Raw genomic sequence first — 19,752 nt, 5'->3', positions numbered from 1 at the left:
TGCGGGTATACACCGGTTTCGAACATTTTACTAACCAGCACAATCAAGATGTCTGAAATGACCGGCCAGACACATAGGATTATGTCTAGCGATATATCATATGTGTCTACGGTTTTACGCGTTTTCAACATTGATTGTACTGTTTTGTACAGTAAGTCACGCGTTATCGTAGGAAGACAGTAAGCGGGCGCGGACATGTCACTGAGGTGTTGACTGAGGTATTGCGAGGACTGCTGTTCATTTGTTTGTATAAGGTATTTATTTACGGAATTGATGAAATGCATATTAAAAACATTCGGAATTTCGTGACTAGGTACTTTGTTATTTGTCGCTGGATTATTTAGACAAGTAATACTTGATCTAGTCTTTAGGCCAACTTCATTGTTAACAATCCTCCAAATTTCCTTACTTGGATTTTTGCTGTGTTTCAGTTTGTTCTCTATATGAACTCTGCGAGCAGTCAATGTCGTTGTATGTATAAGCTTTGAATAATGTTCTATACAGTCTGATATAATAGGATTGTCAGGGTATTGTCTTCTTATTTCTACAAGGTCTTTATATTTATTTATATACCCAGAAAGATCGTCGGTCAGCCAAGGCGTGCATTTATTTCGATATACTTTCAATTTCTTAAACGGAAAACGTAAATTAATGTGGTATGTCAAAATGTTAAATAATTTTTCAAATTTCAATTGTATGTCATAAGTCGCATCATAAATAAAATCAAAATCATAACTCGTAATGTCAACATAAAATAATTGAATAGATTCCTTATTAAATAATCGGCGCTCGACAAACTGTTTCTGGTTGTTTTTTGCATTCCTGTGTTCCATTGTGAAAACATACTTTTGGCCGTTATGGTCGCTAATAGCAGTGTCCACTGGCGATACAGTGAGGCAGTTGCGGGCATGGTTCGCTATGCCGCAGTCAATGCACGACGCGGAGTCAGCGGTCACGCGGGTCGGGAATGTCACAGTATTGGAGCAGCCGTAACTGCTAAGTACATCGTCGACCTGTTGTCGCAAGTTATTACTAGTAAGATAATTTACATTTTGATCGCCGACTATGAGAAACTTTTTATTTTCGTCAGTCAACTTTTTCAATAACAATTCCAAATTATTTAAATAAATGTCAAAGTCTCCATTACATGTCCTATATAATACTACAATAATCAAATTAAAACAAGATATTTCAATAGCCGTCAACTCTAAATGATAAGGAACACAAAGGCTATGTAGGTCATTACGCTGTTTATACTGCGTACCCTCACGTGTAAAAATTGCTACCCCGCCGTGGGAGCCGGCGCGCTCGCGACAGTAGCTGTTCGCGTGCGCATAACCACATAACCTCGTGTGATCCAATTCATTTTTTCGGCACCATGTTTCACTTAAACAAAGTAAATCGGGTTTTTCATCGTTACATAGTAATTCGAGCAGTGAAGTTTTACCAGTAATTGATCTAACGTTTTGGTGGATTACTACGAACTTTTCCGTTACCTCATTGATGTTGGGCGTCGCTGCTCTGGGTTTTTTGGTTGCATAAAATTGAAAAATCGTACTCCAACACCCTCGGGCCAGTTTTCCGCACTCCTAGCGATTTTGACTTTATCAGCGGGCACGTCCAGGCGGAAGGATGTATAGTTACCACGAGTAACCACCAGCTGTTGGCACCTAGGTGTCGAGATTCCCATCTGAGTCTGGACGTGGTGTATGACGTCGTCCGAAGTGGTACCCTCGCTGAGGTTGTAAACATGCAGACTGGTGACGCGGGGAGGGGCTGCACGCAGGCCGCTAATGCACGAAGCTTGAGGTCGGTCAGAGGATGTGACCAGTGGTGCGGGTGGCTCAGTGACAGTTACGTTAGTGTCAGTTGCGGTAACAGCAGCATTTGCAGCAGTAATGTTCTTGCGAGCTCTTGTGGATGGCTTACTCTGCTTTTTAGCTGCACGACGCGAACGAGTTGTACGCTTCTCAGGCATGGCAGGCTCAGATTTTGCCGCCTTGGAATAGGTCTGACTGGTCTGAGTGAGATCATCAGCTATTTTAGCCTGCGATACGGGGCTGGGAGGCTCGGAGCTACCAGTAACTGAGTCGTCCAAGTTGGGGCTCGTAGGAACAGCTGATACAGGCATCAGTCGCTCCGATAATAAGCGTTCCTGATCTAATGCTGGATTTCCATCTACAATCACCAAGCCTTGAGGGCCCGATTCGTTCAGTGGCTCATATGCAGTGTCATTCGGCTGTTTATTGTTGGTGTGTGTGACAGTGACAGTTCGTAAAATTTCCTGGATGTATACATTCTGACTGGTGAGTATATACATAGAGAGTATATACATATATATTGCAAACGCTACCAATGTTGGAATGCTTATTTTCATAATGAATTTTATATAAGTGCTTCATTTAATTCTCCTATTGAACACCGTAATTCGGTTACAGCTCAAATATGCGGAGAATTCAGTAAAATATTGTAAATTGTATTTACAAAACGCGCTGGCTTCAACAGAATGAAGTAACAATAACAATGTCGATTTAATGAGTCAGAGGCAGCTGAAACCAATGAGTTGAAAACTGAGCAGAACTCAATTAGAACCAAATCAATTATGAAATTTATGAATGTTCTGCAATTTAAAATTTTCTCAAGAGCATTCGGAGTTTTCGCGCCTGACGATCTCAAAGTTGGCTCGACTATTATAGGAGTTTGTCGGGTTTGGCCGTCAGTTGATGCGGCGAGAAAAAAGAGTGAGAAAGGTTTTTAATTTATTTTGGCTTATACATTATGACTTTCTTTAACAAGTGATTCTGGGTGGTCAATATGGAGGGAGGGAGGGTTGGGAATAACATCTTTGTGCAAATAGCAAGTAGCGCTTTATTGACAATCGACATTATTGGCAAAATCCCTGAGATGCTTCTGAATATAATTGTGTAAGCCACAGTCCGTCGGTATTGAATTGAGGATGAGGAAGTTTCTACGTACAGAAATGCTCATTGATACGCTTGACTAACAATACCGTTCGCAAGGAGCGTTTATAAGGAGCATAAGATGCGTAGGTACGGTCGGACAAGAAAGTGGTTTACCACTTTTCGACTCTATTATCTGATTGATAGAGTCGAAAAATGGTAAACCACTTTCTTGGCTGACTATACATATCATCATCTCAGCCTATATACGTCCCACTGCTGGGCACAGGCCTCCTCTCGAGCGCGAGAGGGCTTGGGCTATAGTCCCCACGCTAGCCCAATGCGGATTGGGGACTTCACATATACCTTTGAATTTCTTCGCAGATGTATGCAGGTTTCCTCACGATGTTTTCCTTCACCGAAAAGCGACTGGCAAATATCAAATGATATTTCGTATATAAGTTCCGAAAAACTCATTGGTACGAGCCGGGGTTTGAACCCGCGACCTCCGGATTGCAAGTCGCACGCTCTTACCGCTAGGCCACCAGCGCTCCTGACTATACATATAAGATAACATATTACGAGTTTTACGTCACATTTCTCTAGTTGCTTCCTATTTGTGACACTTGTCGGCAGCAATATTACTTGGTGATGTGATGCTTTAAACTTTGAGCGATTATCCCTTTTCGAACCAGCCAAGCAGTACTTCCCTTACATTGTCTTCACCGGCGCAATGTTGAAACTACTCTTTGCAACAAAGAAACTTACGCTACAATGATTTCTAATTAATTAATCTTGTCATATTTATGCCTTTATCTTATAGGCTTCCTTTAAAAGCTTACCTAAGATTAATCCTCCTAAACCTACGCTTGTAACGACTCATTACACGAGAGAACGCGACAAAATCGTTTTGCTTACACAAACACAATCAATAGCAATTTTGTTCCACTCTCAAACTGGATAACTCTGAATTTCCGAACGCTGGGCATTTTCCATGCGAATCTCTGGTTACGTGTCTTGAATATATTTGCGGCTCGCAAATTCAGCGTGAAGTGTATATTTTTAGTCACAGAGTAATAACAGCGAAGTCTATGCTCAGTCACCTAGTTTTTTTTCTTTCCCTAAATAAAAAGTTAGAAAATTCAAAAAAAAATCAGGAGAGTTTCACAAGAAATAGAGAAAGTTTCCATTTTGTTAATGGAATGTTTTTGTCTCCGTACACAATTATGAGAACTTTTGGAAATTATACGATGTGGAAATTTTGCACTTTCTGACGGCACATGAGTAATCAAATTATAAAACATAATTATGTCACGTCGAGCGCCTGTTACACCTGCAGAATTTGATCTTGGTTTTTGAATGATATAGGTCAGTCAAACGAGCAAATGAATCGCCTCATGGTAAGCGATTACCGTCGCCTATGGACACCTAGAAAACCAGAGGGGTTGTTAGTCCGTTGCCTGCCTTTAAGATGGGAGTGCGCTCTTTTTTTGAAGGTTTGAAGGTCGTATCGGTCCAGAAATACCGCAGGTTCATTCCAGAGTGTAGGAAGCTGTGCGAGGCAGGAAGTTTCTGGAGAAATGCACAGTTGAGGACTGCCATCCATCCCTGGTGAAGATGAAAATGTTGTCGTATAGTTATGGTAGAAAGAAGCGGCAAGGATTAATTCGAACGGTAAAAGTAAAAAACAAAGATGGCGAAAAACTCGTTATAAAATCATTGCGATCAGTTCTGGCTTAGCCACAATGAATCGAGTGAGTTCCACCTAAATTGGCTCTGAATAAATTTACCCTCAGTTGGAATTCGTTTTCTTTCAATGTTTTCGTGTAATGATCCCCCTTGAGGTTTGAAGATCGGACGTTGAAGATAAGCACACCGGGTAGGCGGTTTCTTTTTTAGTTTTTTTACTTAGTATAATTAAGCGTTTTAGCTCAATATTTTTCTGGCGCATAATTAGGTACTCGTATTTAATGTGAATTTGATTATTAGCGTCGGCACTTCTATCGAGATATTTGCTAACACTAGATTTAGATCTATAGAAACTATTATGTTCCGATCCTTTGATTCGGTAGACGCGCGTAAATCGTTCAAACTGCACAATACATGTAAATTAAATAAGTTTCTAAACTTCCTACATATTGATACTAACCATCTAACACACCTACATGTTCACAACCTCGTTTAAGTCTGTACTTTGGCAGAGTGCGTGAAAGAAATATTTAAATGAGCAAGTATTTTAAAATTAAGTGCCTAATTAAATTTTACCCGACTACCGCAAAGCAAAAGCACTAAAAGCAGGGTTATAATGGAGCATTCCACGGGCTGTCCCGTACAAACGCATTTTATTTCCTGTCTTGTGACTTTTTTTTCGGCATTTAAAGCAGGCGATTAATTTTCTGTGTATATTTTTGACCATTTGTCATAGAAAAGGAAACTCATATCTGCAAATCTTCAGAAAATCGCGTTTGTACGGGACAAACCGTAGACAATTTCATGGAATGCTCCTAATATAGGTTCAAAATTGGATTCAAATAATCTACTCGTACAACAATAAAAAAACTTATATGCTTTTTTTCTTCTTTGTTCTTTTTAATGCTAAGTTTAATACAAGGATATGTTGCTAAATTTCATAAAGATCTCTACCAAAATATTCAAACGATTTATTTTCTCTCACGGCAAATGTGACGTGATGTGACATGTGTACAGGAAGAATGAAATGGGGACGAAGACAACGTAGGTATAAACTGACGTTAAAATATGACAAGACCATGTATTCCAACTGCATTCCCGAGCATGGGCAGAGGTTATAGGGCAAACCAATGTAACGTTACAACGAAATCCGTTACATGCCGGCTTGGAAAACGCACTTATACCTATTGGCTCGACTGAACCGTTGGCTGGCCCGCTCTCGGTAGGTAAATGGTTATAATGACACCCAAGCTTTTAGCTAGCACTCAAGCATCATTATGTATCTAAGGAAAATAATTACAGGCAGTATCAAATCAAAGGACAAAATATTTTGAAAACAGGCGTTAGCCTAATTAGATTATTCAAGAGGATCTTTAACAATTCGAGCAAACATTACAGCCAGAAAAATAAAATATCTCTCATTTTATAAATTGAGCCTTCCGCACCAGAAAAAATTGACGGAGCAAATAAAAGCCCGGAATTGAAGTGTCAATAAAAACGCCCTTTGTTTTGTAGCGGTGTCCTGTGATTGTTTTTTAGGGTTCCGTAACCAAAGGGTAAAAACGGGACCCTATTACTAAGACTCCGCTGTCCGTCTGTCCGTCCATCCTTCCGTCTGTTTGTCACCAGGCTGTATCTCATGGATCTATATCTGAATCCCTAATGTCTTTTGTCCTATCTTTGCATTCCCTAATATTTTTTGTCATAATGATCAGTTGTCCTAACACTAAAAACCCTAATTTTGATTTCCCTAATTATTGATTACTTATCCTAATGTTATTAAGCATATTTTCTTCATTGCGAGGGTCGCAGTTCTAACCCAAACATAACCTAATTTTGTGGCAGCAAGGTCTAAAACCTAACCATTTTTCAGAACCTTACATTATGGAAAATAATCGTTATGACCATTGATCGTTAGGGCATGTGACGATTAGGACAAACCAGTTAGGGCAATTTAAGTGACTTTAGGACAAACGTTGTTAGGGATTCAGAATGACACCCGTATCTCATGAAGTCATGAACCGTGATAGCTAGGCAGTTGAAATTTTTACAGATAATGTAGGTATTTCTGTTGCCGCTTTAACAACATTATACAACAAACGTGATTTTTTTTGCCGTTTTTTGCGTAATGGTACGGAACCCTTCGTGCGCGAGTCTGACTCGCCCTCGGCCGGTTTTGTTGTTTTATACCCCGATTTGACGTGACACCGGCTGCTTGTGTTTCATGACGTAGGAAATAAAATTGCTTTTGAATTTCACACTCTGCTTAGTATTCGGTTCGGTTTATGGCCGTTTTGCGACCGCTCGTGAGCATCTGAAATTCTGAGCATAATGTAACGACGACATTTACTTGGAGAAATTGCTATTTTATTAGTGCAACATAAAAAGGTGCGGCGTTTTTAATACTTGCTAACAAGGTACTGTCAGCTGCAGAAAGAGGTGACCCCCCAAGCAAATTTGTACGCAGGGGGTGTCAAATCTCCATCGAGAAGAAATACGACATCGAAAAGAAGAGACAGCTATATATTATATTAGTGTATATTACATTCATAACAATTTACTATATAAACTAGTCTTAAGCCCAGTTGAATCGTCAGCCCTACTGGGTGCAGGTCTACTTTCCAACCTTTCCACCACCCCTTTTGCACGGTCTTCGGTATTCACGGAAATTAACATGTACCTAATTAATACGCACGATATAAAAAAACTCTATTCAAAATTTTGTCTTGTCACCCACCTTTCTTTAACGGCGTTAGGTGACTTCATTAAGCCATGTCATTCATTTGGAATTCATTATTAATTATAGCAAAGCTGGTAACAGTTAGGTAGGTATACGACGATCATATCAAAACAGCTTTTGTTCAGTTTGGTTTATAAAAGTGTTCCTTTACTAAACGCTTTTGTAGACGTTTCACATATCTATTAACACATTCAACTATCCCAACCTCTCAAATAGCGTTACAAATGTCTACAGACCGTATACTTACAACAAGCCTTTTGTTTCAGATATCTCTGGATCCGAATAGCATTGTTCGAGCGTCAACTCGCTAAAATAATCGAGCATCTCGTTAGCAACGCGAATCGATACTACGAACGAGACGCGCTGGTTGCCGATCCGGACTTCGGGAGTATTCTCAGCTCGCTGCTCGTGGGGCCCTGTGCTTTGGAGTACTCTAAAGCGAAGGCCCCGGCTTGCTTCTGGACAGACCCGCCGGCAGACGAGCTGGTGAGTTCCACTTTATTTTTTCTAGTCGGAGATTCGAATTGGGTATTCAACCTCAATAGGATAGGGCCTCATGGGGAGGTGTCGTAATTCTACTTTCTTCGTTTACAATTTCGACGACTACTGTTAAAAGGAATTCAATGTAACACAGAAGTATAACATGCACGGTAAATAAATCATTTTATACCTATTTCATACCCAGCAAGAAACTGCCGCAAAGTACTGTTCATTAATCATTTTGAAAAAGGAATTACGTAGAGATCGCTACGAACCGAAGCTTTTAGGACGTAGAGCGGTCCGCTTTTTGCACTTACTCGTAGGTATATTATGTTTGATATACCTACAAGTATTATATTAGGAAATAAATAAGTTTGAGTACGTTTACCGAAACCTTAAAAAGGATCAAAAATGTAAACACGCCGTATCGTCCCACCCACACTTTGGAACTTGTAACTTATAATATGTTTGTTATGTACTTGGTACCTACACAACTGCCAATCAAATTATGGTTCGGAATCTTTTAATATTATGAATACAAAATTACGTTAGTATACAAACTTATGTTTGTTTGCTTATGAATCTTGTACGAAAGTACTTAGGATTATTTGATTTTGTCTTCTTTCGTGTTATTAGGTATATTTTGTTAGGATAGATGCTATAAGCATTTGAAGGTGCGTAATTACTTCTAGGTCCTATTTATTTTATAAAATAAGGTAATAAAATACCTACTTATATCCTAAACGTATATTGAAGGTACCTACTACGCCATTCCCCAAGGATGTTCCTTTTACTCTGATTCTAAATACATATACTATTTTGCCTTCGCAAAGTCATGTACGTACCCAGTCATTGTTATCCAAGGCTATTATTTTCATTACAGGCAAATTCACTGCAAATCCTTTGTGTTCAATTTTTCTATTATATTCCTGGTTCCGAGCGACGGAATACAAAATTGTATCAGCTAACAAACGATTTGCGTTCGATTCAGAGCGGCGGAAGATTTTGATCGGGCCCATTATTTGCTTGTTATAATGAACTTTGAGTTTGTAAGTCATTTAGAACAACCGGCGAAGAGTTATTTGCTTTTTGGATATTGACTTTGAAATTACGTGCATGTATATCGTAACAAAGTTGAAATAAGTACGTACAGAGCTTCTTATATGAACTTGTGAAAAAGCCTCTGAGGCCTACAGGATATTTTTTTCGTAATACTTAGTAAATTACATTTTTCATGTTAAGTAGTTCAGGCCACGTTTTCAAAGACAAATAGGTAGTGAACATGGAACTTTACTCGAAATACTCAGCAAACTAACAACAACCTTAACGTAAAATCCAAAATCCAATTTAAAAAAATACTATATTACCTATGTCTATTTGTCTAGGTGGACGGGGTAAAAATAATACGGCAATATCATTCTTCATTATTTAATTGGGTCTAGATTATCTACACCAAAGTTGACCAAAGAGACAAATGTACGTGTTATTAAAAAAGCTCATTTATACGGTCTTAATTAAGCACATTCACCCTGGAAGTTGTAGAGGAAAATAATTATTTCAGCAGAAGCACTGTTTCTCGAATGTGGAAACGCCCACGCACGTCTGCCGGCTTGATTGAATACTCTTTTGAAAACTGAATTAAACATATTCCTAAGGCAGTATAGTTTCATGCTCCGCATTTTTGCAATTATTTTGGAACATCGGTCGCATTTTAGTGGCCAGTAATGAGATTACACTATTACGTGCTGGCATTACGTGGTGGTAATTTTATTATGTTTGTCACGCTGGGCTTTACTAGACAACTGTACTACTAATGCAGTTATTTTAAGTTCAGTACAGATCTACACGCCACGAATACAGAGCTAGATCAGAGTTCAGATCAGAGTTTGGGTTTGAGATACACTATGGGGTCCACTGACCATCAGGCGGACTGTGATGTACCGTCGTGGTATAAAAATACGATTAATAATAAACCGTATAATAATTAGGTTTTCTTCCAATATATTTTTCTGTCTTATTCAGTAATAATTACTATTTTTCAGTCTTAGTTTCTAACTTTCAAAGCTAATACTTAAATATCAAACATTATAAATTTAGTCAAGGGCAATAAAGATTATTTCGTATTATTTTTATGGAAATTCATACATTGCTAGTATTGCGACATATTTTCATAGCTCCGTAGGTAAACCAAGTGTCATGTAGCAGCTCAGTACTACTTTATGTCACATTTATGGTCACGTAAGTCGCGTGGCGTGGAGGTAATGAAATAACTCCATTACGCTCGTGCCGCTTTAGTGGAGCCTTGCCTTAACGTGCGACGTTGAAGGGAAAGTGCATGTATATCGTACAAGAGTGAACAGGCACCTTCTGGGCAAGCTCGCTCCATCGTAGGCCACGTCTACGCCTCGGCTAGTCTGTGGCCATGAGTAAGCCCATTCATAATAAAAAAAAAAAAAAAAAGTGCATTTTTAGAGCACTTTCTAAGCGCCACTTACAGGCCAAGGGCGGTAATGGCACCTTGACCAGTGCCTTTGTTTTCATGCGAGTACTTTTCAGTTATATTTCCTTCGCTTTTACTTACTTTTACTTGTACTACGTAACGTGGGTTACATCTTTTTAGGGTCCCGTACTCAAAGGGTAAAAACGAGACCCTATTACTACGCCACCATCCGTCCGTCTGTCACGTGTTATGAACAGTGTCAGCTAGATAGTGTTGAAATTTTCACAGATGATGTATTTCTGTTTCTGCTATAACAACAAATACTAAAAAGTACGGAACCCTCGGTGGGCGAGTCCGACTCGCACTTGTCCGGTTTTATTTACCTAGGTATATTGGAAATCGTGCTTTGTGTTGTACTTTAGATCAAAGGTTCCCATGTATACTTTGCAATATACAAGCAAAAGTACTTTTTTATTTCCTACATATTTTGTTGTTTCTTTTTTGGAAAGATGTTCCGACCCCTTTTTGTTGTTTTGTGTATTGATCATTTAAAGATACGAGTTGCTAAAACTCGTGTATCGAAACAAATAAACAGACTCATTCTTGTTTTCCTTTATTCAGGAAAACACAAAGTATAAGTTTACAGCTACAGCTACACACAGCAGCAGACACTTAATATTGTTAAATACATATGTAGTCAGTATTATAAAATTAAGTAGTACACTTGTATTACACACATTATACACTTTTCGAATTATCTCTAGAATTAACCATACTTATTAATTTATTATGTATTACTAAGTTACATAGAGATTATTCGTTGTATATTTCTATTTAGGTATACCTAGGTAATTGAATGTCCCTGCTCTGCACAAACGTTGTTCGCTTCTCTAATCCAACTGTTCCCTGCGATTATTATCAGATTATGGGTTACTTGAGATATTTCCTGGCCTCCGATAGCTTATAGTAGCTTCTTCTTCTTCAAATAGCGTTTTGCCGGCCTATCGCCGCTTTCCTGCTCAGTCTTCTCCACCTTGCCCGGTCTTCGGCATCCTCAGGTGTGAGATTGTTCTTTTGCATGTCCGCTGTCACGACGTCCAGCCAGCGCTTCTTAGGCCTACCGCGGCCGCGTGATCTAGGGCCTTGGACAGTGAGATTGAGGCATCTATTTCCGACGTAGTCTACCGGTCTGCGGCGTATATGGCCATACCGTCGGAGGCGACTCTCATGCAGCTTATCCGTTACGTCACGGATTCCGAGGCTGCCAGCTATAACTAAAATATCATTAGCTAATTTAATAACTAAAATGTGACTTTTGTATTGTTCCAGGTCCAACGCCACAGGATGTCAGCCGGTACGACCACACCGCCCTCGGTGCGGCGGCCCATCCTCAATTTCGGGAGGAGCCTCAACACATCATCGGACGACAGTGGCTCTGCAAACACTGGTACAAACATTTTCTAAAGCTTTTCCCCAATGCGTCATGAAACTCATTAATCAACTGGGGATACTCAGCTACCTGGTGTTAGGTGTTAAGTATAATCTGCTGAAACCTTTTCGAAACCGACTGTTATATCTGACTTTACAACACAGAGGTAAAACTAGTGGTTTAGGCCCTCTAAACTATACCTACTTGCCGCTATATCTCTTCTGCACTAATACGGCTTTATGGATTGGCCACTTGGTGTTGGGGCAGTATACCTTTGTACCGTCAACTGGGGTTAATAGGGACTAGATATTTAGAACAATGAGTGAGATTTTAAAAGAGTATTTCCATGAGTGCCACAAATGGCTTAAAGTACAACTTTTATTAATTGTTTTAGAATCGGTTTATAATAGATTTCTTAATAATTTCGTCTAAATGTCCTTTTTTTAAAGACCCCATCGCTTAAAAAATACTCAATATAGGACTCAACTCAGGACTTAAAAATCCTCGAAAGCTTTTTAAGTCTTGTAATAAAAGAGCGAGTTCTTCAAATTTAGACTTAAAAGATTCAGTTTCCTAATACAACACTAGGTACATACAGCTCTGTAGACGGAACCAGGCACGGCAGGCTATTTTTATTAACATTAATACCTATATAATAAACACTGACATGACATTATTATGCCATTATATCCGAAGTTTCTGATGTGTACTTACACTAGTTAGTTGAACTTTCTTCAAGTTTTTTGTTATTCCACCTACGCGTGGTAAGTTATATATCAAAGTTTGGGTTGACTTTAGCAGTTCAGGGTCAATGTTCCATCGCCACTCCAACAGTTTTTTTTTTATATTGATCTTTGAATACTTTGATTTTTAGTGGAAAATTGCTCGACATGCGTCAGTTAGACTTCGCAAACGGCTCTTGATAAAATTCCTCATTATCTAGTAAAGCATGCCATGCAATCTGTGACTCAGAAGAACTTGTATACCTGATTTATTATAATATTGACTGAATCTAACTGGTGTTTTTTAAGTACCTAGTTACATACTTGTTAACTTTAGGTGCAATCAATGCCGGCGGATCGACAGCGAAGGATTACGTGGAGAGTTTGCACCAGAACTCCCGTGCAGCGCTCCTGTATGGCAAGAACAATGTACGCGTACAGCCGGTAAGATTTCACATATCTTTCCCTATTCTAGAGGTTCCTATGATGAAGAAGAAATGGTTTGAAGATACAGTCATCAAAGTGATCTATGACAAATTTTATGATGATGATTTTGATGAGATCTTGCTTTTAATTTAAAAGTTATTTACTACCTAGTACAGTCGCCATCAGATATATCGGAGCAGCCAAGGCGCTCACAAATATCTGAACACGCCTCTATTGTCAGGGCGTTAGAGTGCGTATTCAGATATTGTGAACACATTGGCCGCTCCGATATATCTGATGGCGACTGTACTAGGTAGTAAATAACTTTTAAATTAAAAACAAGATCTCATCAAAAATAAGCATCAGCAAAGGGAATCCAGTCTTATCTTAACGAGATTAGGTGTACAAAATTCTTTGGCATTTTCGGACTACTGTAGGTATTTCTGTATTTCTTCCAATTTTATGTCATCGCCGGCGAGCTTCCCGTGAAATCCGTTCCCAATCGGCCAATTTTCAAAATTCGATCCGTTTGGCATTTTTCCAAGTAAGCCACATTTAAGTTGGATGCTAGAGTTAGACCAAGAAAAGTCTGCAACGATTTTGATAGCATACCCAGTGCATGTGTTATTTACCTACCTATACATCATAATTTCATAGAAGTTTATTGTTTAAAATAACACTTGCACTGCGTGTGCTATCAAAATCGTATCTTGGTCTAACTCTACCAGCGAACGAAAAAAAGATGCTACTGATGGCACGTGGGCGTAGGTCGGAGGATATTGAGGGATTCGGAGACAAACCAGCGTGTGCTTCTTATGGTGTATATTCGGAAAGTGATATGAGTACATCGCAAATTAACTAGCCTAAAATAATTAAATCTAATTACAGCGCCACCTATGCACTTTGTAGGGAACTAAGTAGGTACGTTATATAGATCATTAAGCCATCTAGTGATTCTAGACTTCGATAAAGTACGTAAGAGGTGAGATAGATGGCGCTGTTAAATATACAATTTAACAGCTACACTGATTTAAATATTGTAACTTCAGAAAGACGTAGCGGAGCCCATGCCAGGCTACCTCAGCCTGCACCAGACCGCAGCCGGTCTGATCATCAAGTGGACTCCCAACCAGCTCATGAACGGTTACGCCGAGAGCGAAGGCGTCGACAAGAGGTATGTTGGTGATAGACACTTCGACCGAGGTATGAAGTGTCATTGCTGCCGTAGAGTCTACGCGGAAAGAGAAGAGTCGTGGAATGTATATAGGACCCAATACATTCCATGACTCTTCTCTTTCCGAACAGACTTTATAATACAGGTTTATAATACAGATTTAAGTAGTATCAAGCTTGTCGATACCTCAGAGCTACCTAAAATGGCCTCGAAGGTTAGATATTTATTTCTTGTCCTCTTTCAATGGAAATATTATGCAAAAGTGGTACGACATCTAAAAAGTCAACCCTACTATTTCTATATTCTAGCTTTTGCTTTATGTGTAGCGTTAATGCTCAGTATTTAAGTAGTTTGTAACTTGAAAATAAGTTAGTACTTAAAAATAAGTAGTAGTAGCAGTTTATATTTTTTTATCTTTTGTTGAAGTAGTTTATTGAAAATCATTTCCTTACTTGAATAGTATTTCCAAGCCAATAAGCACTCAAACCGCACTCAAAAGTCATTTCCCCTTTTTCGAACCCAATCTCTAAGTGGCAAATAGCGTATTAACCTTTTAACACTTTCTAAAGCCATTTATTATATTAACACTTAATTGAAAACTTAAGGTGCAGTGAGTTCAGAAAACGGAGTTTTTTAAAAGCCGTAGCTCTTTTTTGGATCACAATACGGCTGCCATACATTCAATTAGCAAACTTGAGGGCTTTTTCTAGTGAGTGGAGTGATTAGAATCCTAAGTTTTTGACTTTTGCTCGATAGAAAACGATCACGAACATAGGTTTAAAACGGACTTTAAAGATTCGTAACAATTTGTGCACAAAAGATAGAAATATGAAAACTGCTTCTATGTACGCGCAATTGTATGCTTGAACGACTACCAGGATTACTTTTTTTTTAATTTCACATTCACTAAATAAGTTCGAAAATATGATATCAGCGGTTCCGTGCACGCAACTTCTTTGATCAGATGCCCGCTGGGCTCGGATCAAAGCACACGTATCGCGAATTTAATTAAAATGACAGTTGGTTTTCGCATTTATTTCGACATTAAGTCATATACATATACGAAAAAGTATACCAGTAGACAAATAGTATTTAAAAAAACAGGGTAAATAATTATCATCACATGGAGCTCGAGTCTCATCTTAGATTTGATTTGTTGGGGCATAATGGTTGAAAAAGGCAGTAAACTATCTTAAAACAATACGATTCCAATATCATTTAAGTAATTTGCTCCTTGTAACCCGGCTTAGAATGAAAAAAGTTTGAAGACTCATACTTACTGATTGGAATTAATTTTCATTATGCTGGTATTAATATTGCATACCTATTTGACGTACTTTTGTACGTCAACGTCAATGAACTGTTATGACAATGTTGTGACCTTGTATTTATGTTAGAGAACTTTTGATCTTCAAATATTACCTATTAATACGGAACATTATGTAAATATTTCGTGTACTACTTGAAAATCGTGCAGTGGTAAACCTGTTTTGTTGCTGTGAGGTCCGTCTAAGATAGATGTATAATGCGGTTACGTACTGTTCTGCAAACCTTCATGAAATCAAGAATAAATAAACGGCTATGGTCTAGACTCAGTCCTAGCGAGTTTTTGCGGCTTGTGAGGCCGAGATATACCTACTCGTACTGGCCTACGAGGCTTACAGCCCAAAATCGCTGCGGCCTGGATTGTGATTGCCTGTGTATCGAGTGTTATACTAATTTACTATAAAATAAAACAAAGTTTTTAATTCAATGATATTCTGTGCATATTTAATTTTATTTTTTATACCTCGTCGCTAAAAAACAAGCATACGGCCCGGCCCGTCTGATGATAAGCAATCTTCGTAGCCTTTGGACGCCTGCAACTCCATGCGCGTTGCCGAGTCTAACACTCCGCACCCCTCGTTGATAACTGGCAACCATACTCACCGGCAGGAAGGACACTATGAGTAGGGTCTAGTGCTAGTGTTATTTGGCTGCAGATTTCTGTAAGGTTGAGCTCTGCTCTAGATCTGGAATGACATCCGCTGTGCTGTGCCCTACCACACAAAGCGAGATGTCATTCTCAGTTCCCATTCCCATACCTCTCTTTGGACGTAGTTCAAGGACCAGAGGTATGTCCATATATCTTAAATATTTTCGTCTTAAATGACGATAGAGATTCAGAGTCTGAACATATAACCGTAAGTTTACCAAAAAATTGCCGTAATAGCTATAGGTACAGTCAGATGCAGAGAGAAAGAATCCGCCAAAATGAAAGTTCCACCCTGCCAGGACTTAATTTATTGATAAAGATAACCATATATTTATTTGCAAAAAATACATATAGTGATGAACATAGGTGGACAGTAATTTTGGATGCGTAGGGTAGAGCGGGGAGAAACGTAACACTTTGTACTTTGACCTTAGTTTCTGGTTAACCCTTATTATTTTGATGAGTTTAATGTAGTCATATATAACGTCAGTGCATGTTCTGTACATTAACGTCTTGACTAACATTATAATTGTGTATTTTGTTTTAAAAAAATCGTCTTTTGTTACTAATCACCCCGTTGGCGTGCAGAAAGTAACACGTTGTGGGTCAAAAGTAACAAGACACAGTGGGCTGTAATTTAATATAATATGACATATCAAATCAAAATAAAAACCGGTCAAGTGCGAGTCGAACTCAAGTCCCAAGGGTTCCGTACTGCACACATTTTTGAACGAGCGAGCAAAGCGAAGTTCTTAAGTACATTCAACTGTTTATTCAATTTGTCCACAGACAGCTGGCTATCTTAGGATAGTTAGTTACCCATTTTTTTTTTGTTCAAGTATTATGTTAAGCATAGTGCCTACATTTTTTTTTTCATTGTTAGGTGTATCTCTGTTAATTCAAGATAACAGGGCTATAACCGCGGAAATCGAAGCTCGAAGTTCGCAAATTGCTGGCATTTCTCTGTCACTCTAATTACCTACGGTTTCATTGGTGTAATAGAAAAATCCCCGCAATTTGCGAAATTCGATGGTCGCGATATACGGCAGTTCAGCCTTCTCACTTAGCTACTCGTACTTAAACCAGTTATTTGTTCTGTTTGAGCTCTAACCTCCTAAAGGTCATGCTTCGACCTTGCGTGGAGGTGCACCTCTCTCGGATGCGTCAGGCCTTCGGCCCAACGCAGAGCTTGGCCATCAACCTTCGCACTAGCTGTCCGCACCACGTTTCACGTAAACCATTACGGCTGTGTCCTTAAAACAGCCCAACCGCGTTTTCTTTCTTAAGTCCGACTCACGCTTGACTCTAGATTTCTAATGGGTTTTCCTGTCATCTAGAGGTAGAAGGTTCTGTATTTTTTTTTCAAAATTTTAGACCCTATATTATCGGAGATAAGGGGGGGGGGGCGGTCATTTTTTCCCTATTTTCTTAAATAATTTCTTAACTGTTTTATATAAAATTATAAAAAATATATATTTGAGATCCTCAAAATAAGCCCTTTTAATATGTAACACGATATGGTTTGCAAAACTTGGTTTTATAATTTTCTCATATTCCCCTTAAAATAGCCCCCTATACTTAAAATTTATTTGTTTATATTACATGTCCGTCTTTGGGTAGCAGACTTCCATATGTGTACCAAATTTCAACTTAATTTGTCCAATAGTTTTGGAGCAAATTGGCTGTGACAGACGTATAGACAGACGCACGAGTAGGCGTCACAAACCCGGTTTCACCGAAATCGAAAAAACCGGAGAAACCTGGTTTACAGCCAATTGTCAAAACCGGGTTTTTACTTTAATAAAACCGGCTTTTTCGAGTTTTTCGATTTTACACTTTTGTAAACATAGTTTCATTATTTTGAAGAGCAAATTAAAAAAACAATACACTATACGCACTAATTGTATAAATGAACAGCTTTTTAGTCTCCAACGTTATATCTATTTGCCCAGTTTTGCAGATAGACTGCTTTGATGGTCCTTGGAGTTAAGGCTTCAATCCAGGATGCTTCGGAGATATTTAGAAAGGAAGTTGTGTCGGAGAAGATTGCCTCTGAATTTTAATATCAGCTCCGTGTTGGCTAGTTTGTTGCACTGGTGAACGCAGAACACCTCGGTCTTGGAAGGGCAGGGGCACAAACGCCACTGAGAGAAATAGTCATCTAATAGATCCAGGTCCTTTTCCAGGATATTTAGTTCAATTTTCAAGCTGTCTTTTTGTGTCACAAGGGCATCATCAGCATAAGCAAACTTCCGCGATGTGGTGTTAGGCAGGATACGACTCAGACCTTTTCAGACCTATGACAACTAATACTAGGCTGTGTTGAGAGTGTGGAAAATCCGCTAGCACGTACAGCTCGGCGGCCACTGGGGTACCGTCTATTGCTCTTGTTGTGAAGACTAGGTCCGGGTTCACTTCTCCATCGAGCTGATTTGAACGTTCCTTTGCCTTTGTGAGAAACGACTAAAACAGTGTTGTTTTGTTCCTATCTGCCCAGTCCATGATCGCCTTCTCGTTGGCGTCAGATTTCCTTTATCCCCAGCCGGTATGGTGGCTATTCAAGTCTCAAATGTAAAGGGATGGGTGTTCCAAGTAAGAAAGGCGTGGAGTATGCCAGCAGCTACGTGGAGGATTATATATGCTGCATATCCGCGTTCCGCCGATTTGAATAATCGTGGTGGCGATATTGTTGCCATCGATGTTATTTGAAATCACGTTGACCAGGGCAGTAAGAGAAGACCGGCCGCATATCGAAGTTCTATATTAATTGTTTATGGTATTATAATGCCGCTACCAAATCAAATCCCGGTATTTTATCTCGTTTAGCGAGTTGGGCATCATCAGCGGTGTATTTCCAGAAGGAGGACTATGTCAACACCGTTGTCATATAATAGGTTGCTTAGGCAAACCGGTTTAGAATTACTGCTTAGTTAAAAACTTTATTGATGGATTTGGATTGATTTATTGATATGGTCTTGGTAAAGTAAATAGAAATGTCGTGGAAGACGTAATATCAAAACATTGAACCTAAAAATAATTGCTTATTTTACAAATTATACGTAAGATCGAAATCACCGAAAAAACCGAAAACCCGGTTTTGCAATCTCACAAAAACCGAAAAACCGGTTTTATAAAATACGCACGGTTTTGTGACCCCTACGCACGAGTGATCCTATAAGGGTTCCGTTTTTTCTTTTTGAGTTACGGAACCCTAAAAGTACCTACTAATCATGTAAATTATTATTGATAACACACTTTAATATTTGCATTTCAACTACATAAACATTAGTATTTTAAGAAAACAAATCAATATTAATTCCTCGTTAGAAATTGTTTTTATTTCAAGTGATGAGATAAACATGTTATCTCATCAGATAATTCAGGGGTCAGAGTTTTTTCACTTACAAATATGGCATACATCGTTTACTAATATGGCATAGATCCAATAGGTATATTGTATGGGATGTAAATGTTACTTTTGTATGGCTTTGTTACTTTTGTACCCGACCGCATTTTTCTGAAAACATGAAAGATATCTTTGAATTTGAAACGCAACGTGTGCGATAAAAATAAATTGCAATCAATCTAATCAATATCCCTTCGGGTGGCAGGGCCTCCGGTTGAACGGTAGGAAAAATGGCGCGGCCATTTTTAAAACATGCCCCTGCGTGGCAGAGGCCGGGAGCCAGACACTCCCCAATTAGCGGTGAACCGGGAGACGGTTCCGTCACGTCACAACAAGCCCGTGTGTGGCAGAGACCGTCTCCCGGCCTCTGT

General features: G+C 39.0%; 1 protein-coding gene across 1 annotated transcript in view; it reads left to right on the top strand.

The window, feature by feature from the left end:
• LOC134674922 (small G protein signaling modulator 2-like) overlaps positions 1–19,752 on the top strand; it is a 136,017-nt gene that overhangs the window by 85,270 nt on the left and 30,995 nt on the right. Inside the window, exons 5-8 of the mRNA XM_063533083.1 lie at positions 7,596–7,815; positions 11,579–11,696; positions 12,738–12,844; positions 13,876–14,000. Coding sequence (XP_063389153.1) covers positions 7,596–7,815; positions 11,579–11,696; positions 12,738–12,844; positions 13,876–14,000 — 570 coding nt within the window. The remainder of the gene's footprint in view (positions 1–7,595; positions 7,816–11,578; positions 11,697–12,737; positions 12,845–13,875; positions 14,001–19,752) is intronic.

This window comes from Cydia fagiglandana, chromosome 20, assembly GCF_963556715.1.
Source record: "Cydia fagiglandana chromosome 20, ilCydFagi1.1, whole genome shotgun sequence".
Classification (NCBI taxonomy): domain Eukaryota; kingdom Metazoa; phylum Arthropoda; class Insecta; order Lepidoptera; family Tortricidae; genus Cydia; species Cydia fagiglandana.
Note: the sequence above shows the minus strand (reverse complement) of the source record. Positions and strands in the feature narration are given on the sequence as shown.